The 23,683-nt window shown below is 44.1% G+C and overlaps 1 protein-coding gene across 5 annotated transcripts in view; it reads right to left on the reverse strand.

Moving 5' to 3' along the window:
• The window catches only part of EBF1 (EBF transcription factor 1), a 318,757-nt gene that overhangs the window by 57,926 nt on the left and 237,148 nt on the right, over positions 1-23,683 (reverse strand). For all 5 annotated transcript variants that reach the window (XM_026659369.2, XM_026659368.2, XM_026659367.2 and 2 more), the window contains exon 10: positions 21,979-22,105. In XM_026659369.2, coding sequence (XP_026515154.1) covers positions 21,979-22,105 — 127 coding nt within the window. The remainder of the gene's footprint in view (positions 1-21,978; positions 22,106-23,683) is intronic.

The following is a 23,683-nucleotide window of genomic DNA, read 5'->3' on the forward strand; positions in this document are numbered from 1 at the left end:
AAATATCCCAATGGAGTCAGCAGGTGGGTGCATTAGAAATTTCCTCCAGGTGCCTGTCTGCATCTTTAGGCACCTAAATACCTTGAAAATCTGGCTCTAGGTCACCCATGAAATGTGTGGCAAAACTGGGATTTGGCATACTGGGAACCAGTATCTTCTGAGCACCAGACTAGCACCCTAACCACCAGCCCATCCTTCTGCTGGAACAGAGATCATCCCTTTCCAGTGGTTTGCAAGTCTGTCCAGCTTATGGACTATGACCAGTGGTCACTAACCATCACAGGATACACTGAGCTTGATACAGCCTCTCATAACACTGGGTAGGGTCTTCCGTGTCTGAAAAAAGTTCAGACAGCTGTGGAGGAAAAACGAAAGGGTGCAACGTTATGCCAGGGGATCATCTTGAATGGCACCATCATTCTGAGATAAGCCAGGGCGGAACAGAGAAGGGCCATGCGGCCCAAAGATTACCGATTCCCCAAACAAAAAGGGAAGCTACAGGCGAGCCCTTTCAGAGGACTCTGCCAATTAAAGGGAGCCATTGGAGCTGTGCAGCACCCTAGGACCTGTATTAAAAGATTATGCACAGATACTAGGGTAACAGAGTCCATGTAAGACAGCTAACTTGTTGCTGGCAGCTTTGCAACATACACCAAGGCACCAACCTGAAAGGTTGTGGATAGATTGTGCTGAGCTGGGCCTTGGAGAAGAAATATCTAATTGACAGCAGAGTTCTCATTTCCCTGAACCGATGAAGTGTAAATGAAACCAAACCCACAATTGTTTTTGGAGGTTTGTCTAAAACAGTTGATTGTAAGGGGACAGCCATCATTTGGCTTGATTTTAATTTAGAGACAAAAAAAGGCGAGATGCAAAACTAAAACAAGCCCCTGCAAAATTATAGAGCTGGGGGTGGGGGTCAAGATTACTGGCACTGGACTGACATTTCTTCTTGGCTGACAGTTGGTAATGCAACATTCAGCGAAAAAGAATAATGTGGAACATATGAATAGAAATAGACTTTGTGGGGAAATTAAGCCTTTTAACTCTGAATTCAGTTAAATCAATTTAAAGTGTACAGTTTGTTACAATAAATTTAACTTCTCTGAAATTCTAAAATTAGTGCCTAAGGAAGCAAATATTGCTCTGTCACTGTTAGAATAAAAAGGTGTATTTCTACAGATCCCCAATTCCTTTTTCATCAAGATAATTTCCAAATACAGAATGCTAGTTTCAGCAGTTTTCATCATCTGAAATAATAAAAGAGAAGTGAAATTTCTGAGGGTGACAAAAGCTTGACAAACTTTTGGTCTCACTTTCTTTAAATGTGGAACGACTCCAACCACAGAGATAATTATAGATGACCAGATTGTAACTGCTTTATTGCTTCTTTTTCCTCATAAGTTTTAATTTTGGACAGTTAAGTGAAAAATGTGGTTTCAATTTCCTACATATTGAACACAATTTGGTCTGAACAAGAAAATAGAAAAAAAATGGTAAGCTTTTTAGAGTGAATTAAAGAGTTGAGTTTGGGGGGTTTTGCCTTTTAGCACTGTAAGAATAACAAAGTACAAAATGCAGAAAAGATGCCTTTGGGGGGGGGGGAAAGGAATTGTACAAGGTACTAAGAAAAGCATCAAGTCTAAACAAGCTTTAAGCAATTTAACAAGATAATACAATTGCTCTTGTCTTTCTCCCGCCGTTTTACCATGCTACAGTTTAAAGGAAACCAAGCTGAATACATGTGTTAAAGGAAATCTTTTAATAAGAAAATGCTGTGTACATAACCATCTTGCTCTCTCAGAATGCACCCGTGATTGTCAAAGTGCACGAAAATCAGCTCTACTCAAACCACTTAAAAGGCTCCTATCAATATTTTACATTAAACTAACAAAACAAAAAAGCAATAAACTGCAGGAGAAAGGGCAGTATCTGTTTTGCCCAGGAGGTGCAAGGGTCTCAGGTCAGTACATGATGTTACCTGCTGTACCAGTATGTACTGCAATAACTTGGCATGACAGGTGCTTCAGGGTAGAATTGTTTTAAATCAGACTGTGGGGCCAAATTACAGGCATTCCAGCCTGGGTGTGCTGGAGGAACTTATGCATTACCACACTATGTCAGATCAATGGGCCATCCAGGCCAGTACACTTTCTCCACCCATGCTAGATGTTGCAGAGAAAAGTGTAAGCAACCCTGAAATTGCCATTGACGGATAAACTACCCAGAGGGGCACCGAGCCTCATTAGAGGCACCACCGTGTCCCTAGTTTTATGCAGGGTTTTTCAAATAACTTTTATTTTTAACAACAGCATGAAAGCTGATGCCATCTACTTCCTTGCATTGGACCGATTGATCTTCTGTACCATTGCAAAGAAAGCAGGTATGTTTGGTACATTGAAACACCTACACTGTCAGCCTTTTTTGTTGTTGTTTTGGTCAGGACTGCATGTATGGGAGCATTCTAACGATGCACATCATCCTCTGTGCTGAGGTTTGCTGCAGTTAAAAAAAAAAAAAAAGTAAAATCCTGGCAAACGAGAGCACTATTCCAGATGGAGTGATTTGCAGAACTGGGAAACCAGGCCCTAATCCAGGAAAACAAGGCACACGACAAGTCTCATAGACTTCAATGGGATTACTTGGGGGTTGAAAGTTAAGCATATGCTTAAATATTTTGCCTGGGTGGGGGCATAAATCATTGCCATTGATTTTGTTAATCAAAATACTATCAAATTGTATAGCAATGTGTGTCAGAATAAAGTATTTACCAGAGCTGTTTTCTTTTGCGGACATTTGTCTGTTTTGAACTTTGCAAAACTTCTGCAAACAAACCATAAACAAGATGGATGTCTGTCAATAAACTGCAGTGCAAAATATTTTTCAGTATGTGCTTGTGAAAAATCAAAAGCCAGCTTTTTTCCCAGAAAAAAACACCACTAGTGATTTTGAAGAATGCTTCAAGAAAGAGTACAAAGAGGATTTTTGAGGAATCACAAATAATTTTTTAATCCCCTCCCTGAATTTGGTGGAAAGAGACAGTTTGGGAGTTGTGAAATCTGAGGGCTAAATGAATTGTTGGAAAATTTTGCCCAAATCTTTGGGGAGGGGTGGGCGGGGGGAAACTGTCATCAATTTCAGCCTTCTCTACACAAAATCCCCAGGAAAATGTCATCAAAAAGTATCTTTGGAACCATGTCAATGCAAGTCTTACAGATTTATATTGGGGTTTTGAAGTTTTATGCATCTATATACGCCCAACACCGAAGAATCTATAATAGGAAGACACTGCTCCTACCCTGAAGAGTTTACAATCTAACACCATAATCCTGCAAAGCACTTCAGGCAGGTGGACAACCTGCAGAACTGGGACCTAATTAGACAAGAGGCAAAGGGTAGCACAAAGGAAGTACCATTTTACTCCTGGGAACTGAGACCCAGAGAGATTAAGGCCCTGTTCTTGTACCACTGAAGTCAAAGGGAGTTTCGTTATTTACTTCAATGAGTGTATGATCAAGCCCTTAGTGACCTTCTCAAGGTCACACATGAAGTCTGTGGCAAAGCCCATGACCTTCAAATACTAAGGACAGACCTCTACCACTTTGAGCAACAGGAATAATTCCATTAGCTGGTAGCAGTAGTAGACTGTTACCCTCTAGTGGACCAGTCACTACGATTATGTCTACACTGCACACTAAGCCCGGGCTCTGACTCAGGTTTGAGTCCAAGCCCTCATATAAAGCAGTGAGAGTCAGACCTGGGTCCTGAGACCCTGCTAGAGGGGTGGCTAAGAGCCTGAGTCCTGCCAAGATTCGGGTCCAAGCGCTGTCATTTTGCAGTGTGGCCACAGGTCAAGCCAGAGACCCGTCAGGTCTGTGTAGTGCAGTATGGATGCGTTAGCACAACTGAGACACCCAGTTTTACAATGCACTGTGGACACTCTAGCCTGGGCGTGGATGTGAATCACATCCAAGGGACCCACAGAGCGGGGTTTAATATGCAGTGTAGACATTCCCTACATGGGGATGCAACCCATGCTCTGCCAGCTGTTGCTTGATAATTATTTTTCTCCAGGGTTTATAAAACTGCTAATTTTCTTTATGTGACTAAAACAAGTGTATCTTTTCTACTTCCGTCTAACCCACAGTAGACTCAGACACGATAAAATGAGTTCTGTGTCTCCTGGTGCTGCAGTTATGTCCTAATCCTGACCTCCTCCTTACCTGCTTAAAACTTCCCATCAGGACAAAGGGAGTTTTGCTCAAGTAAGTATAGAGTCCGATCCCACGCTAGACACTAGACGTTGTACATTTTAGAATTGACAGTTCAAGATTCTGCAGTGACATTCAGGATCACAGCATGGCCCTTGCAGTTTACTGAAAGTAAATTTCTTCCGCAACTCAATTAGCTGAGGATTATTTCCCCCTCCCCACCCCCACATTCCCCCGATATGAAATGTTGGTTTTACAATTTTTTTCCAGCCGGGGTAAAAAAGAAAGACAAATATCGCAGGCACGGCAATGTCAAGGATCCTGTGCAATCACACAGAAAATGTTCAGGAGGCTCGATCCATTGAGAACTCATTCAGCTGATCAGACTCAGATTTCGAGATAATAATCACGATGAGATGAACCAAATCTGCAGGAAACTATAAAGCGGACCCCGCATAGAAATATATGCATGTGTATGTTTAGAAACTCTAAAATATTACTGTTACAGGAGTTCCAATCTCGTATAATTTCTTACATTTTTTTCCTTTTGCAGTTAAATCATGACTTTGTTCATTATAAAATTCTTGCTGCTAAATTATTTATTGCTATTAAGTGTGATACGTTTGCAGACGTCAGCAGAAAAACAGAAAAGCTATGCTGCACGGTGGAGTTTAATGCTATGTAAATGTCGAGGTACCTTTTCTAAACATCTCTGTGACCCTCGGCCTTTTTCAAGACGCGCTCATTGAAATGAGAGGTGAGCACTGGGACACCATTAGCAACTTTTCAATGCACATCATGAAAATCAAAATGTAGGGAACGTGCATTTCTTCAATGATATTGTTTCTGATTCTATGCCGTAAGACAGACATCATGGAAGTACACTTTTTATAGCTACCATACATAATAAATGTAGTGGGGGAAGTCTAGGTTGGATATTAGGAAACAGTATTTCACTAGGGAGGGTGGTGAAGCACTGGAATGGGTTCCCTAGGGAGGTGGTGGAATCTCCTTCCTTGGAGGTTTTTAAGGTCAGGCTTGACAAAGCCCTGGCTGGGACGATTTAGTTGGGGATTGGTCCTGCTTTGAGCAGGGGGTTGGACTAGATACCTCCTGAGGTCCCTTCCAACCCTGATATTCTATGATTCTATGATATAGCATAAAAAAAAAGAGACCCAAACAAAGCTAAATTGTACTGGGTTGTCGTAAGATATAGTAAAGGATCATGGAAACTTGGGAGCTTAAAACATATGCAATGTTATAGCAGAGCACTGTGACTTTAAGACGATACAGATTTGTGAGTATTTTGGGAGCTCTAACAATCCTTGCTCTGCAGGGCCCGTGTAACGAGGCAATAGTATCTACGAAATAATGAGCGGAGGAATGCAGCACTGTTCTTCCATTCCAATCTCAGGTGCGATCTCACACACTAAAGCACTGGATCAATACTCGCAGCAGCAAGCCGTTCAATACCCCCTGAATTATTGCTTCATTTTTCTTCTTATTATAGATGAGTTGTGTTATTATTTTCCCCAAATCAATATTTTACAACCTTTTTTATCCGTTTCTCCATAAATTTTGTGATTACTTTAAACCGGGAATTCCGGTACACTAAATAAGATGCAGTATCTGAAAGGTTGTGAATGTACCAACATGATTTTTTACTCAAGACACTATGCCATGGTTAAAGGCAGAGCCTAATCAATAGCTAAGGGGCGGGGGGAATTTTATGCAGAAAAGTTGAAAATAACACTGCTTTTGCAACAGAAAATGCAAATTGCTAAAAAAATATTAGCAGCTAAAAGAACACAATTTTAGAAGCACAGGAAAAGGGAGTTCTGATGGGCACTTTGTATCTGAAATTTAATTCCAAACAAATATGATTTCCCCCTCCTTTCAGTTAAAGGGCCAGCATAATTCAGTGAAATTCTTTCTTACAAAGCAGATAATTCTGTGCAACTTAGAATGATTTAATTAGCTTCCATAGCTGTTTCCTGCTAAGTGTTTAAAGCATCCTCAAATCAAATCATGGTAACTCATCTGCTATACTACTTTCTGTGTTTTATGCAAAGGGCCTTCTCTATAACATTAATGGGAGCTACAAGTTTCCCTGGAGAGGGGAATAGTGAAGTGAGTTAATTACATAGTTATTGTGAAATTGTGCACATCATTCTGCAGAAAACACAGTGTAACTAAACAATCATTACACCGGAAATGATAGTAATTGTGGGCAGCCCACACTGGTCCCAATTCCACAATGCAACCCGCTAGCATGGAGTTCTTCTGATGTCAATAGGACTCCACAAAGACGCAGGGATCCAAACCAGCAGCCTGCATTGCAGGATCATGGCCACTACCTGTGTAATTAACTGAGCATTAGCTACCACATTTATCATCATGCGCCCATGGAATGACAGTATTTAAAGTAAAAGGGATGGCAGTGTTCTTTCACTTTTGGATAACACTTCAACAAATTATAACGGAGAACAAAAAATTATCCTGGAAATTTATGCTACAAATTCCAGTAGATTTCTGCTTATATCCACTCGGACAAATTAGGCATGGCATCATAGACCTTTCAAAGAGACAGTCCAATAACTAATTTGGAAATGGGCATCTGTATTTCAGTAGAACAAATAACTCAAAACAAATCATTTCTGCTTACTAATTGTCCAAAGAGATCACGATTTCCTTCAGTGTCTTTGTTATCTGAAGTTACTCGTTAAATAGTTTCTGTGACTAACCCTATAGATCATTAACAAGCAAATTGTTATGAATATTCAATATATATTCTCCACATATATATTCTCTCGATGTATAATATTTATATATGCGGCCCCGATCCTGTGAACATGCACGTGCTTTTAACTATATGAATGCTGCCACAGGCATATGTGTTCACAGATTCAAAGACCAGAAGGGACCACTGTGATCATCTAGTCTGAGCCTCCTGTATGGCACAGGCCAGACACCTGCCCCCAAATAATTTCTAGAGCCGAGCTTTCAGAAAAACATCCAATCCTGATTTAAACATTATCAGTGATGGAGAATCCACCACACCCCTTGGTAAATTGTTCCAATGGTTAATTACCCTCCCTGTTAAAAATGTATGCCTTATTTCCAATCCTGTTTGCAGGATTGGGGTCATATATATTTTTTGTTCCCTGATAGAAAACTAACTCTTATGCTCCGATTTCTGTGCAAAGACTCATGATTCTGAATACTTTCTGCTACTTTTCTCCAAGTTCTGGATGAAACACTTAACTCGTGTACTAAAATGTACACAGAAAGCAAACGCTACAAGGAGGCAAATGAAATCCACACGAATTCATTTGCAAAAACGAATGAATATTCATAGTATTCAAAATACCTTGTTCTCCCAGCTCTAAGCAGTACAAACATCTGGGAATGAATGTCCAAAAAGAAAGATGCGAGGGGGAGGTCATCGCCCTGCCTTCTCTGGGGCCTTCATTTAAAGGACGATCATTTGTCTTTTCAACTGAATTTGAGAGGGTTGTTGGGACACCCAGGTTTGGTGAAGAAATAATGTGCAGATTGGCCTTGTCTTTGAAAAAAAGGAATTAAGTTCTTCATTGCCGAATAAGTGTCACTTAAGAAATGTTCTTATGTCTGTCCCTGATTGCATAGAATCACAGGCATTTCGGGCTGGAAGGGGCCTCGAGAAGGTCATCAAGTCCAGCCCCCTGCACTGAGGCAGGACCAAATAAACCTAGAGCACAGTGCATGAGAGACCACACTAACAAGGGCAGGGCAACGCACTCTTCAAAATAGCACCCCCATCCACCATTGGACAAACCCACAGCTGGATGGGGGCACAAACCTTGGAAAAGCAGGACTGTCTGGCTTAAAACCCGACGAATGGCCTGCGTATAGGCATGGACCATCTCTTTGTTACATTTTTGTACTGCACCTAGCACAATGGGATCCTAGGGTGTACTGCAATACAAGAAGATGCTGAGTTTCACACTGCTGCAAATAGTCCCAGTAGTTCAGAGACACTCAGGGGCAGCGGAACCATTTTTATAGTGAGGGGGCTGAAAGCCATTGAACAAAACTATATATGATGGAAGCCATGCACTTGGTTCCTATTACTACTTCAAGCCAGGAGGTGCCGCTGCCATTCCTAGAAGCCCTAGACTCAGTGACCCTGCATGGTTGGCTTTGCAAATTTCCCGAACAGTTCAAATGGAGAGCTTTGTAACTGCCTACAATTTTAACAAACATGGATTTTTCACAGAAGCCTGTTAAAACATTTTAATTTTCATGTGCATTTTATGTTCCATAGGGACCTAAGAAGAAAAAGTTTTCGAGCGTGTGTGTGTGTATAAAAATTAACCCCCTGTCTGCTGGGAGCTGGGGTTTCCTGATGTTAACCACCAATGCTGATACCAGGTGCAAATGCACTAGCAGTTCAAGTCAGCAACTCCTAATGCAAAGAGGTTAACCACAATTTATGCTAACAGGAAAAAGGTGAAAGATCACGTTTGGGAGGGAAAGGAGAGGAGAGAGTGCAAAGCAGAAAGGCCTGTATTGTCATGGTGCTTTTCTAGGCTGCTCAGTGGCTATTTGTGCTGAAATATAATGCAAGGCAAAGTAACTGCTTTGCTGTTGACGTTTCAAGACATAGTTAAGCGGTGATGGCCTCATAACCCTGAATTTCACTGCAGAACGTATGATGGAACTGTGACCACACATCAGTGCATGCTGCTGAGCGCTGCTACACAAGTGGTATATTTCAGTAGAGGATGAAGTAACTTCTTTGTAGTTTGTATTTCATTTGGGTGAAAGGTGCCAGGGATTTGTAAAAAATTGGTCTTGGGCTTTCTTTTTTAGCTTCTTTATGGTGGAAAAAGAAGGCTAAAGATGGATTGTATTTTTCAGCTTGTGTCTGGACGATCAGGTTTTGCTGGAGAACCACTGGGAAGTCTCAGGGATGTTCATTCAGAGCACTAACATTGGGAGAGTTAAATCTTTAACAAAAGCTTCCTTTCTCCCAAATGTTCGCTAAGCATTAAAGTTAAATAGGCATAAAGAATAACACACTAAATCCAGTTTGTTTGGCTAAAATTCCCTTCCCCTCTCAGTGGCTCAGCATTCACTTTCTTGGCTCGTGCAATGTCATCAACATACTAGCCCCCCCAAGTCATCACAGCGTCTTGCAGCCTAGGCAGGATGTGAGAATTTCTAATAGAAAAAACATAACGAAAAAAATTCTTTTTGTGGAAAACAAAACAATTTTTCAGTCCTCTTTACACATCCTTTCTGTTGAAAGATGCAATATAAATAGTGGGTGTATAGCAAAACGTCAGATATTTTGCGCCCAGGGTGCACCTATCCCGAACATGAATGGGTGTGGTGCATTCCCTATCAAGGAAAGAGTAGTCCCACGGTACTGAGATCTGCGGGTAGCTGGTTCTCCAGGTGCGCTGGGGATAGCCAGGACTAGAGGTGCCTTCGGATGTACTGCCTGCGTCCCTCCACGGGGATTCTTACAAGGTAGGAGCAGGGGGAACAAAGACAGAAGTGGTATAGAAATGAGGTCATGGAAGGGAAACGTGAGAATGGGAGTCCCTGGGACTGGGCTGGGGAAGAAGAGCGTGAGCCACTGAGATGAAACACAGTGCAGTCAAAAGCCATGTGGACATGGGCTAAGCTGTGCCTCTGACAAGGCAGTGCACAGGCATGTCGTCTTCTGGGGGGTAGCAGAAGTGTGGTGAGCAGCAGACCTTGCTGCTACATTAGGTCCCAGTTCAACAAAGCACTTAAGCTTTGCATTGTGCTTAAATCCCATAGACTTGCTGGGATAAAGAGGAGAGGGGGCCCTTGCTCCCTTCTCCCCTCCCCAGGATTACACATGCAGCAGCCTGCACAAGCCAGCAGTTCCCTCGCATCCCCCATTGCTTGCAGCCAAACCCTGGCTGCCTCCAGTGTCAGTTTGCTGGGGGGAGTGGGTGGGAGGAGGAAGCAGCTCCCTGACACCTCTCCCCTTCCTACCCAGGCAGGGTTAGGCCTAATTTGGCCCTTCGTATTTGTTTGACATTCTTTAGAAGCCAAACTACAAGAGAGGAAACACTCAAACATCCAAGTGGATTCTACAGAAAAACACTAGCCAAAGGGTTCTGGTAACTTTCCAATGGAAGAGTTCAATATAATTACAATTTACAACCCTGTTTCAGGTAGGTGCCGCGTAATGGCTGGAAACACAGGATCCAGAGGTAGCCGACCCCTGTGGTCTGGCTTTGCATCCTCAAACTGTCCCTCTGTTTGGAAAGCAACAGCCATGTCAGGTGACATCAGTCCGGCTTCCGATTGGTTGAACTACAAATGAGCTCACTTTGGGATCCCCTCCGAGGTGCACTTTTGTTCCAGGGCTCTCACCTGATCAGATTGCAAGGCTCTTTTGTTGTGTCTCCAGCTTCAGGAGACCGGGCCCTGCTTAACTGGCCTCTTATAGACTCAGACCAGAAATAATAAAAGATTCAGCTCACACTTCGTTTAAAGCAGGCCCAGCTCTCGGCTCCACCAGCCTCTCAGAGAGAGAGAGACACCCCCCACTTGTCAGGTGCCCAAGCAACAGAGGATGGGAGTCAGTCACAAGCCCTAGCTACAGTGTCTGGCTCTTTAGTTCAAACTCTTGAGACGCATGCTTTCAGTTCTGCAGGTCCCCAGTACAATCTCAGTTGTGGGCCGAGGGGGCAGCCATCACATATACAGATACACACACAGTAGATAGATAGATAGAATATAATATAGGCAAGAGTTAAACCACAGCCTGTCATCCACGTGGATTGAAAACATTTTATTGCACAAAGTATAAATGTTCTGTTCCCCCTGCTGGAGGCCATGCAAATTCCTCAGCAAGTGAACAGCCTGTATTCAAACACGCAGACACCAATCTATCTGTGCACACACGCTCCTGACAATCTGGCCCATAGTTTATGAGACTCACTTTGCCACGTACAAAGCAGGGGTGAAACCGAGGAAGTCTTTCACAGTGCACAGCGACACTACATAACAGCCTAGAACAGGATGCTGAGTCCAACTGAAATTGGGGAAGGAATTAGGCAGGCAGAATCTATGTACCCAGACTAGAAGGTGTCAGAATTCCAGGGGTAAGAGCGCTACTCTTATAAAGAGTGCTATGAAATATTTAAATTACCACAAGTTGCCTTGGTCTTGGTATTTTTGCCTCATCAGAAAGATAGCACCTTCTTTATACAGTGTACACATGGCATCTGTATACCCAAACATTAAGAAACCAGTCAGTGAAATCCTGTAGAAATCCAGAAATACCTTTAAAATGATGCAAGTTTTTTATTATGCACCTCAGGTCCTTGTTTTATTGACCAAATTTGTAGAATAATCTAAGCAGTAACCAAGTAACAACAGAATAGAAAAGATTAATAATTTCAAGCTGATGTGAGAGAGTTTGGAAGCAAAGGATGAAAATGGAAGGTTTTATTTTGGGATAAAGGAAGGAATATACAATACATATGTTGTGAACTCAGTGGGTTAACTTATCATGGAGTAACTATAAAATTTGAAAAGCACAAAGTGGTTTATTGGCTTTGAAGGTCAGATAACTACCTTATATCATATTAAATGAGTTAGGGCTCCAACAGTGGATAGGGTGGTATGAGCACTGCGGGAATACTTATAAAGTCTAGTTTATGCCTTTATCGTTAATAGCTTTCTAATCCTTTACACAAATTTATAGTTTAGAAATGGCAACACATCTTAAAGATTAAAGGCATGTGACAAATAGTTCATGTCCTTTAATAATCAAATCACATAGCTTAGATTGAGGCTTATCAGCCTTTTTCCCACTCCATGGAGTTTCATAGGTAGAAAACACTTTATATCCCTATTACATGAATGATGAATGGGACCATTGGTTATGGGTTGTTATTTGCTTGGCTGTAGTCAATATGTTTTCTTTGGACAAGGATTTCAGTTATTTATTTCTCTTCTGGCCTTATCACTTATTAACTCAGGGCAGACAGAAAAAAGCCAAGGTTGTGAATAAGGCCTAGTACCTATTTAGACTTGTAATATCGGAGAAAATATTCTTTTTAATGATCGGGCTCCCCTTTGCTACATAGACCCTGACTGCACTCCCCTTTAACTGGAAAATAAAAGTCATAATTCTTGGAAAGTATGTACATAATAATACGTTTCCTTCACAGCCAGCTTTATTCTGACCATAGCTGTAATTGCTTTCACTCTGCAGATGTCTTACAGGTACCCTGCATACTTTCACCGATTGTATTTTCTGTAGTGCATTATAGTGCTGACAGGGTTTAACAAATGCCAGAGGTACTAGGTGTCAGTGATCATATTAGCATACAACAGGGATTTTCCAGGTTACCGCCTCACTGTCTAAACATCCCTTTCCCTGTGATCCAACCTTTCTACCTGTCCTGAATTTCTGAAGCCCAAACTCCTTCCCATAACCTGAAGGACCACTGTAGAAGTCCCACGAAATATAAAACAACAAAACAAATAATAAATGCTGGAGTTATTTAATAAGGAGGCAGGTGTTCCCTGAACATTTCAAAAGGTTGTGTTACCCAGGAGGCAGGAAGGGTTGCCTGGAGGATAAGACACTGGTCTAAAAATTCAAGTGAGTTGGGCTCCATTCGTAGCTCAGCCACAGGCTTCCCATGTGACCTTGGGCAAGTCATTTACTCTACCCTGTACTTCAGTTCATGTGGGAAAATGGTTACCAGGCAAGGTTGTAGTGGGAACAAAATTCATTAAGGATTTTGAATTGCTCTTCTATTAGGGCAAAGGAAGGCCACATAAGTAGATAGGCCTTATTTACTGCACACATCATTTTATATTGGATATGGGGAAAGAAATCAGCTATGGTAAACTGGACCACAGCCGGGGAAACTCCAGCAGTGCTTGACACAGCAGACAGTAACCACTGAATTAGTACTGTCTATCCATAATTAAATGTTCTCTAAATAAGTAATGGAGTCATAGACCCAGATCCTCAAATAAGCTCTGCCTACCCAGCACTTACTGCAATCAGAGTCTTCCTACAATCTCATGGCAAGGTATTCTTATTATGCAAACCAACAATTTGCATAATGAGCTGATGGGGCAAATCAGTTAAATATATAATTAGGCAATTTTTAAAACATGTGTTAATGAGGGGTTTCAATTTCTTTTTATAAACATTGAAAGCAAATAAAATTCACCAATAAAGAGCTATTTTGCATGGATTTAATTCTCCATTTCCCGATATCACTGCAGCTGGGGAATATGGTCCATTCTCAGCAGATCCTCTGTGAGATCAACAGCAGTATAATGGTCTTATATATGGAAATCTGTGCACTACTGCAGTGCTTTCTTGTCTTCGCTTTCTACATAACAGCATGAGCATCAGCTCTTGTTTTTAGCCTAACCCCGCATTCCTTTGCATTTGTGGGTTTCGTTTAGTTCCTCCGTAGCAGTTAGTACCTGACTATTTAACACAGGACCATTTGCTGCTCTTTTATTCTATCACCCCATCACTATTCACTTGTCAAATGCAGCTAAAGTTTGGTGTTAAAAAACAAATGGCGTTCATGTGTTCGCCACGAGATCTCCCATCCAGTCACTTTTCAGGAAAGGAGAGGTGTTTTACATTTCATTTCGGAGTAACAAACGTCCTATTTGGAGGGGTGTGCGAAGAATTCAACGAATGCGTCAGAGCGAAACCTCCGACTGCAGTGAAGATGCCGGCCTTTATATTAGTTTTCTTGTTCTGTTGGCGAGGGCCTTCTCTCCTCATTCATACTAATCAGCTCTTTAAGAGCTCATGATTTAATAATAAACATACATGAATGAGGCAAACTAATAAGGTTGTGAATTACTGACGATGAGAACAACTGCCGCTTGGCTTTAACGCGTTTCAGAAACCAGCCGATAAACAGCTATGGCCAAGGAGAGGTGGCATAAGGTCACGCTCCTTCCAAAGGGATCAAGGCAAAGGCTCCAGTGGGGCTCCAAGAGCATCCTGATAGCCAGTCTGTCTCTTAATACCATTTTTTTTTTAAGTCAACAAACTCCAGAACCCTTTTTTCTGAAAGCTGCCTGCTTCATTGATTATGTATCTTTTGAGTATGACACAGTCATTGGATCCTCCTGGAGAGCAGCAAAGTTTTCTTGAAAAGGTCTCCACAAAGTCTACCAGGCTCGAAAGTTCAGAAGCTTTAGAAGGGGATGTGTGTGTGTGGTCTCTGCTCCCCCACCCCAAATCTTCACATACCTGTGAAACATCTGAAATCTGCACATCTAAAGCTATGGGCCAAGTTTTTTTAAAAAATTACTAGTGATTTTAGGGGGTCTCAATTTGAAGGGTGCCTGACATCCGAACCTGAAAGGGGCCTGATTTACAAAGGGTGTCTACCCCTGCACGTTCAGAAAAATCAAACCTTGCAAAATGTCTTGAGCGGGACACCCTACAATGATGGCACCCCAAAATCAAGCCACTTCGGAAAATTCCAGCCCTGGCTCACAGATCATCCGTGGGCGGTGATGCTACTTCTGGTTGCTTGTACCGAATCCTGAACCAAGCAATGGGCAAAGGGGAAGTGCAAAAGGAAGACTCACACACAGATCTTTCTCCTACAGAGCAGTCAGTCGAATGGAAAGCTGCCTCGACAGAAGTGTCACATCACAACCACACAGCGAGCTCCCCCGCAGCTCCGAGCACACCTTGACATTCGTAATGTCGTCTCTGATCATGCAAAGATCGCAAAGAGCTCTACCAGCCAAGAGTAAACCCTCCACTAATGTTTGGCTAAACCCATTTTACAGAGAGAGGGGAGATGAGGCAAGGAAAGGCTACATTACTCAACCAAAAGCACACAGCCTGTCAGGGTATGTCTCGCTAGGACGTCTGAGGGCATAGCCGATGGTTCTTTGCGCTACAGTAAGCAGAGCTGTTCCAGGGTTCTTTCCCAGTGAATTGTGGGAGTAGTTGTCAGTCCCTGTGGGCGCACACGGAGAAGTGCGGGAAGGCATTGGACAACAAGAACGGGGACGGTTTACCCTGCAGCCTCACTGCAGACTGGGCTGGTTTTAAAGCACCCCCCGCAGGCTTGGTCACCTGGCAACCCAATGAACTGGGCTGAGCCCAATAAACCCTCAGTAAGGACTGTGTTCCCTGACTGGACGGAAGGGCCAACAGATCACCATGTAAGCCTGGTAGCAACAGCAGCACCGTGGCTACTCAATGAGTTCTGCGCCAGCCCTTGCTCCAACCCGGGCCTCCTCCTGCTCCAGCCCTAGTCCCTGCCTTCCTCTCAACTCCTGGCGCCAATCATTGGCTTGTCCCCTGACCGCACCTCTGGTTCTGCCCTCTGATTCTGCTCTGACCAATAGGCCACACTCCTGTTCTGACCACTAGGTTGCACAGCCTCCCGTGTGTGACACCACCACACTCAGGTGAGAGAGTTTGTGTTTGGATGGGAGGGAAGTTAAGGACAACAGTAAGAAACCAGATTAACTCTGCAATCTAGATAGACGCTCTGACAAAGGCACAAACAGAACCCCAAGACTCCTGACGCACTGTCCTTTGCTCTAGCAGATCGTTTGGGAACAAAAGCTGCAAAATTGAAATAACTGAGCAGTTGGTAGGAGACAAAGAATAAAAGACAGTTACCTTGTCCGTAACTGTGTTCTTCGAGATGTGTTGCTCACGTCCCTTCCATATTAGGTGTGTGCTCACCACATGAACTGGTGCCGGACGTTTTTCCCTCAGCAGTATCCGCAGGGGACAGGCTCTGGCGCCCCCTGGAGTGGTGCCCGCATGGCACGGTATAAGGGGCACTGCCGGCTCCCTCCACCCTCAGTTCCTTCGCCAACAGTGGTGAAGGAGGGCGGGTTGTGGAATGGACATGAGCAACACATCTTGAAGAACATCAGTTACGGACAAGGTAACTGTCTTTTCTTCTTCGAGTGCTTGCTCATGTCCATTCCATATTAGGTGACTCCACGGCAGTACCCCTGGAGGTGGGTAGGAGTTCACGGACGTGTAGATTGCAACCCAGCTCTGCCGAACCCAGCATCAGTCAGTACTGGGCAACCAGGATCGGGCTGAGTGGTGGCTCTTGTCCGACCGGTGCTGGTCGCTGCGTCCCAAAGCCGACTTGTCTGAGTGAGACAGTCAGGGTCGGCTCCAGGGTTTTGGCCGCCCCAAGCAGCCAAACAAAACAAACAAACAAAAAAAGCCGCAATCGCGATCTGCAGCGGCAATTCGGCGGGAGGTCCTTCGCTCCGAGCAGGAGTAAGGGACCGTCCGCCGAATTGCCGCCGAACAGCTGGACGCCAAAGTGGCCGCCCCAAGCACCTGCTTGGTAAGCTGCTGCCTGGAGCCGGCCCTGGAGACTGTCTTGGTTGGGCTCTCGGGGAACAACGGCATTCGGCGGATCTGCGTCGGATACCCGGCGATCCACGCCTCACACTACTCGACCGGTACCAGGACATCGAATGGGACTGGAAGCTACTAAGGGCTGGTTGCTGGGAGGATCGTCCTGAGTAGGTCGAACTCGTTCTTGGAGACAGGCAATGACGGCCCAATTACTGGCGGTCTCTGGTGTCCAATCGGTCCCAGGATCGGTACGGGGCCCATGGAGACGGTCAGGGCCGCTCCTGGAGTTCTTGCCAGGTGGCACATGCCTCAGAGGATCTGTGCCAATCTACCAGCGAGGTATGCCTCGAGTCCCTCAATCGGTGCCCCCGGTGAGCCTGCCTCTCCCGTCCTGAGGCGTGACGGCTTCGGGTGGGCGAACGCTGGTGGGATGTCCCTCTCGATGGGGAACAGTGCCACTGAGGCGGGGACACATGCATAGGTCCCAATGCGGGTTTTACCTGAGACCGGGGCACCGCGGAAGCTGATGAGGGTGGCACCGGGAGCATCAGGATCTCTTGAGCTGCTTGAAGAGCTTTGGGTGTCGCCAGCAACTGAAGCTGGCTAGGGCCTGCACTGCTATCTGGGGTTGCAGGCGAAGCATGGGATGGGCTGCACCGCTCGACTTGAGCTGGGGCCCGACTTCCCAAAGGGGGTGTTGAGCTGCCTGGCACAGGTAGTGGCTCACCCCCAGCCCTCTCCTTTCCCTTACGGGAAGTAGGAGTTTTCCCCTCCCAGTCTTTTTCGGCTTCTTCCCCGGAGCCCTGGAAGGGAACCGGTGCCGGCTCAGCACCGTGTACAGAGGCTGCGGTGCTCCGTGGGGAGTCAGACCACTGCCCCCGTGCCAGAGTGAGTGCCGACTCCATTAGGCGCGCTTTCCGACGGATATCGCGCTCCTTCTTCCGCCTAGGTTTGAAGGACTTGCAGATACAGCACTTGTCACTTATGTGCCTTTCACCTAGGCAGCTGGTCTGTGGATCACGGACGGGCATAGGCCGTTTGCAGCAAACGCTGAGTTCCGTTTGGGACTGACAAAATGGTGAGAACTACTACTAAGGGTAACTAAGAAACTACTAACTATATACAACTATCTTACAGGTTTTCAAAGTTCACAAGAACAGAAAACAAAATAACACTGGCGGAAGCAGCAGATGTTCCAGCACCGTCGCTGGCGGCAAGAAGGAACTGAGGGTGGGAGGAGCGGGCGGCACCCCTTATACTGCACCATGCGGGCGCTACTGCAGTGGGCACCAGAGCCAGTCCCCTACGGATACTGCTGAGGGAAAAACTTCTGGCACCGGTGCATGTGGCCTTTCATTTACACCCGTGCAATCCCAGTAAAGTCTCAGGATGTGTAAATCACAAGGATTAGTAGCATCATTCATTGAACAATCCATCTGTGAAAAGCACACTGCCTGTGATGCATACATTTTTAATGCAAAAAAGAAAAAAAGAAAAAAAAGAAAGAAATCACAGGCCCATTTGAATATCACCAATTAGTATAAATTTTCATCCTCACCCACATACTTCCTGAGTCACCTTGCAAATATGGAGGGTTTTGGGTCCCTGATTGGATTCTGCCTGACCCTCAGTTTGCCACTTGTGAAATGGGGATAATGACACCTGCCTGACTCATAACGTGCAACACGAGGCTGAATTCCTTCATGTTTGCAAAGTGCACTGACAGATCTATAGAGAGAAGGCGCTATATGCATCATAGAATCGGTTCCTCAGTTTGTTAATTGGTCAAGATATTCCTCTGCATAGAGTGGATATAAAACATTATTTAGAACCCGATGGTTTCTTTGTAAAACGTGTGAGCTTTTGTATTTTCTACAAATTGATTCCTAATAAACAATTTCTTTCTGGGAACTTCAAACCCTGAAATCTAAGCAATAATTGCTCTTTTAAGTGTCTGCTTCTGATACGCTTTACATATAGAACATAAAGAAGGGCATTTCCCTGTAAGCCCACAGTCAACATGGGTTTCATTCTTTCTAAAATACTTTTAAAAGCTAGGATTTCTCCATATGCATGTGACCTTGATTCCTAGATGGCACATGGACTCAGAGATCAAGTTACTGCGTTGTTTGTAGTTAAAGAGGGTGGGAAGGCTAAAATTAATAGGTCACTTGGTATTTTCTTCTGAAAACTTAAGTACTCAACAGTAAGGGAAAAAAAGCGGTTTATAGCCAGGTGGCTTGAGGGGATATTTTGTTGAACACTGATTAAAAATAATTTCTTTTAAATGAGAGCTGACCACAAAACAGGGCCATAACGTGCAGGGACATTCTCACTAGAAAGGAAGCCACGCCTGATTGATTCCCGTACTGCCCACAGACCCCCATTTCTTCCCTTTCCTTTCTCCCACTTCTTTCCTTCTCTCTCCTTTGTTTGTTCTTAAGAGCAGAAAGTGATGCTGAAATGTTTTTGGCCAAAAACAGAGGCCATACTCCTCTGAGAAAACATTTGGCCTCTGTGGTTTTGTAATATGTTCCAGAACACTGAGTTCACTGAAGAACATTGTGAAAAGCTCCCATCTATTGGAATGATGCTGTGGAATGTTACAGTATCAGAACTTCCAATTGGTCCATTTCCTGTAGGCCCATAATGAGTCTTGTAAAAAAATAAAATAAAAAAAATAGTGCTATGTGGGAGTTAAAACAAGTTCTCATGGGAAAAATAAATGGCAAGAAATTCTAGCTTTAAAAAAACAGCTAATCTGCTAGTTTGATTGTTCTTCAAAACTTACAATGAACCAATAATCCTAATTAGAAACACTTGGCCTAGTTCTACAAAGCATCATAGCTTTTTCTATGCTTCGTTTGTATATACTATAGACTTTTTTTCCCCTACTGCTCACTAACAAAGTGCTGACTTTCTTGGGATGGCTGAGCTAATTTCGTGAACTCAGTGTGAAACCTTAGCTAAACAAAATTGTGGTAATTTTCCTTAATTTGTAAAAGTGATTGGAGTGCAAACAAAATTTTCCTCCTGGGTCAATCCTATAATTTTCAATTAACTAAAACTAATCGGCAGGCATGCACTGAACCTGTATTTTGTTTAAAGGGCTGTAAGGCATTTCTGAAGGTCAGAATGCATTAATTGTTTTTATTTTAGTTTAGGGTTTTTCTTTCTTAGAGAAGGGTTTTCCTTTTTAACAAGGAAGCCAGGTTTCAGTTCAAGCGTCAATAAAGGGGCACAGAAAGGTAGACTGTGTGAGGTAAAAGGTGAATCAGAATAGAATTTATCACATTGCTATTACATCTGTACAATAAACAGAATCTTCCACTCCATGCCTTTGAATTTCTTTGTCATTTTTGCTTAGTTTTCCATCTCCTTCATTTATTGAATGAAAAATAAAGTATTTTAAATGTTAACCTGAACACGGCACAAATAAAGCAATAAAATATAAGGAAACATTCTTAAAACTTGGATTAATTTAGTGTCATATCAGGCAGTTATCTGCTTTTGTACAGAAAGGCCAAAATTTCTTTTCTACTGGAATGACATTATTAAAGGCAGAGGGACAAGGCGGGTGAGGTCATATCTTTTATTGAACCAACTTCAGTTGGTGAAGGAGACAAGCTTTCGAGCTACACAGAGCTCTTCTTCCGGTCTGGGAAAGGTGCTCACTGTGCCACAACTAAATGCAAGGTTGTGACACTCTGGTTACCTTTCCCAGGTCTGAAGAAGAGCTTTGTGCAGCTTGAAGGCTTGTCTCTTTCACCACCAGAAGTTGGTCCAATAAAAGATATGACCTCACCCACCTTGTCTCTCTAATAACCTGGAACCAACACGGTTACAACACTGCAAACAATTAAAGGTGATCTGAAAAGTAAAACAAATTGAGCTTAAGCCCTTCTTTGTGGTGTATCGGGAAGACCAGAAAATTCTCTCCCAGAGAAAAATTGGGGAGGTGGTTTCCTGCTGCTTTTTATTTGTTTGCATCTGCATTGCAGGCCTCATCTACTCAAGAACTAGTCTTTGATGACTGAAGACCTAGTGAAATGACGGCATCCTGACAGTCATGAGAATGAAAATTGAGAGGGAGAAGGATTTTCAATCAAACTGTTTAAAACTCTGGGTCAGACCCTCGGCAGGTATAAACTGAAATAGCCAGTTTACACCAACTGGCAGTCTGGCCCCTTGTTTCTCTTCTGCTCTTGTTAACATTTATTTAACTTCCATGCTTAATCAGCCTTATGTTTGTTAAAGATTCGAGCCTTCCACTCATTCTTTTAAAGTGTTAGCGCTCACAATAAACCAGCTCTGAGACACCCAAGAGGTGTCTGCAGCTTCGCAGGAAAGACCATACTGGAACAGACAGGCCTTCTTTATCCATCATAAAGCCCAATTTTGAGCGGGGAGGACCACAACAGAGCTTTGTTGAGCACCTTTAAGCAACTCATTCTGCGTTAATGACATCACACCAAAGCTAGCCTATCCAGCTGGTACACAAAAGCCCATATTCTGCCCTCCATCCCTACGTGCTACTCTGATAGACGTCCTTGGGCACACATCAAGAGCAGTATCTGGGCCTTAGTGTGCTCGAAATGTGTCTCATAGCCACGAGCTTTGAGAATATACCTTAGCCGTTGGGTTCTGGGCGATAACAGGAGGCGAGAAGGGAGTCAGTAGCTACTCTACCGCCTGAACTATTTTAAATATAGTTCTTATCCGTGCACGTTATGGGGTAACAAGGCTCCTAACCGTATGGGACCTCTTAGCAGTGGCTTTAAAACCGGCTCCGCCCGTCTCCCACCCAGAGATGCTGGAGGGAGGAAGATCCCAAGATGCACTACAATTCAGCACCAGTGCCTTTCCGTTCTCTAACCCAGCCTACGGCAGCTGAGGCAGTGTGGGGCGGCTGCCCAGACCTCCTAGGATGCAGAGACAAACAGTAGTGCAGCCTGGGCAGGCCGACATGCTTCTGCTTGCAAAATCGCTGAGGCCTGGGTACGATGGATGGGCTGCGGTCCCTGCATCAGATGAGGATGTCACAGGCTGCCTGCATTTAACAGCGGTCTCTCTGTAGTGTAGACAGACTCCTGGGTGGGATGCTCCACGTGCCTTTGGATGTTTTTGCCCTCGCGCTCTCCCTGTTTGTCTGTCTGGGCATGGATACAGGGCTTGTCACCATGATACCCGCGTACCTGCTTCTCTCCTTTGTCTCCTCCTCCTTTCATTCCCCCTTCCGGGAGGAGATAGAGGCAAATCTACTCAGCCAGAACTGCAAAACTAAGTGCAGCTTTTAAGGAATGATAGCAGCACCCCATAGAGAGGCTGAGACACCGCCTGCCCTGGCTGTACATGTTGTAGCTAATATGAACGCACGCTTACCTGTGTAAATGAATCTTCCAGGTGTTCCCTTACAGAACTGCTTAGACTTGTAGGACAATGTGACTTCTACCACGCCAGGGATATGTCGGGGAGGTGTCTGAACTCGGATTGCATGAGGGGTAATCAGCTGGAAGAAACCACCGGGAGAGGGGGAAAAAAAAGCACAGTTAGATGCAGAATTCTTCTCTAACAACACTTTCTTCCTAGAGCTCAGTAAACAAAGCTTTGAAACGTGTAATTAACCTGTCAATGTTTGAATACAGTCTTGATGTAACCCACATAAGCGCCAGTGACACCAATATTTACAAGCGTTCTCCTTCCCAGCCAAAACAACATTATCTCTGTTTTCATACATGGCAGGCACATGCTTCCTAGTGTGAAAATTAAGCCTGCCTTAATGCACCTAGCACACAAAGGATGCAGTTTTTATACGCAGGGATCGTGGCAGTACCAAGTTCAAGTCCTAGCACCAGCAAGGATACTTTACAATAAGATGATGGATGTGTTAAATAGAGTCACAAAGCCACAGAGTTTAAGACCAGAAGAAAAAACCAGATCATCTGCTCTGACTTCCTGCACACCACGGGCTACTAAACTCCACCCCGTTACCCCTGCATTGAGCCCAGTGACCTCGATTAGAATAAAGTATTACAGCCTTCAGAGAACTCAATGACCATGTGCCACAGGCAGAGACACGCCCAAGGTGCACCACTGCCTGAAGCCCCTGCTATGGCAGGGATTTGATATACCCGCATGATCCTAGCAAGCAATCCATGCGCCAGGGTGCAGAGAATGGCAGGGGCGTTGAGGTTTTTTTTGCCTATCTGGCCTGGGGGAAAATTCCTTCCCAACCCCAAAAATGTCAGTCGTATGAGTTTTAAGTGTCTGAACCAGGATCTTTGCAATACAGCACATAATGATTGAACATGAAGTGCCCTAGGCCTTCAGATTCACTGCAGAACATGTGCCATTCCAAACACTGAAACACTCTAGCTCTGAGTCTGCCATCACTTACCTCTGTACCACTGAGTGCATAGCAAGCTACCAATCTGAGTTGGGAGCCTCTCACCCCCATCTTGTAGAGATGCAACTGATTACCCAGGGGGTGTGGTAGTGCCAAGTCAGGCTCATTAACTATTACAGCTTGCCCTATGCTTGTCCTGCCATGTCTCAGACATCTTTTAGAAAAATAGCCACGGACTTTAAAGTTAACGTCTGACGTGCTGCCCACCATCGCATCATTCTGTGCCTTTTCCCCTCCAGGATGCCTTGATCGGAAGAGGCAAAGGCTAGCCACAGCTAAATTTCTCAGCATTTAATGGTCTGTCACCACTTTAGTGTTCTTTAAACATAGCTGGTGGCATTTTCCAAGACCTCTTCCCTGGTTCCCAAGAAGTGCCTGACCTATTTATGGCACATTGTTACATAGCGAGAGATGGGAAGAGTCCAGCAAGTTTGCTGGTTGGTTCTTTACAAACAAACAGTTTGGTTTTCCTTTGTCCTCTGAAGTAAATATGTTTAGTTGTGTTTAAAGCCACACATATACAACACTGTCACCCACACACTCTCAAAGGGTGAACTTTATGCCTAAAGTCCGATGTTCCAGGCTGCTTGGGTTATATTTTGTTCATGTCTACTTTAGACCTTGGTGGGTAGGAAAAGAGATCAAGTAATTTAGTTTTATAAACGAGCGTGCTCGACATCG

Source organism: Terrapene carolina, unplaced genomic scaffold, assembly GCF_002925995.2.
Source record: "Terrapene carolina triunguis isolate 2854851 unplaced genomic scaffold, T_m_triunguis-2.0 Scaffold629, whole genome shotgun sequence".
Classification (NCBI taxonomy): domain Eukaryota; kingdom Metazoa; phylum Chordata; order Testudines; family Emydidae; genus Terrapene; species Terrapene triunguis.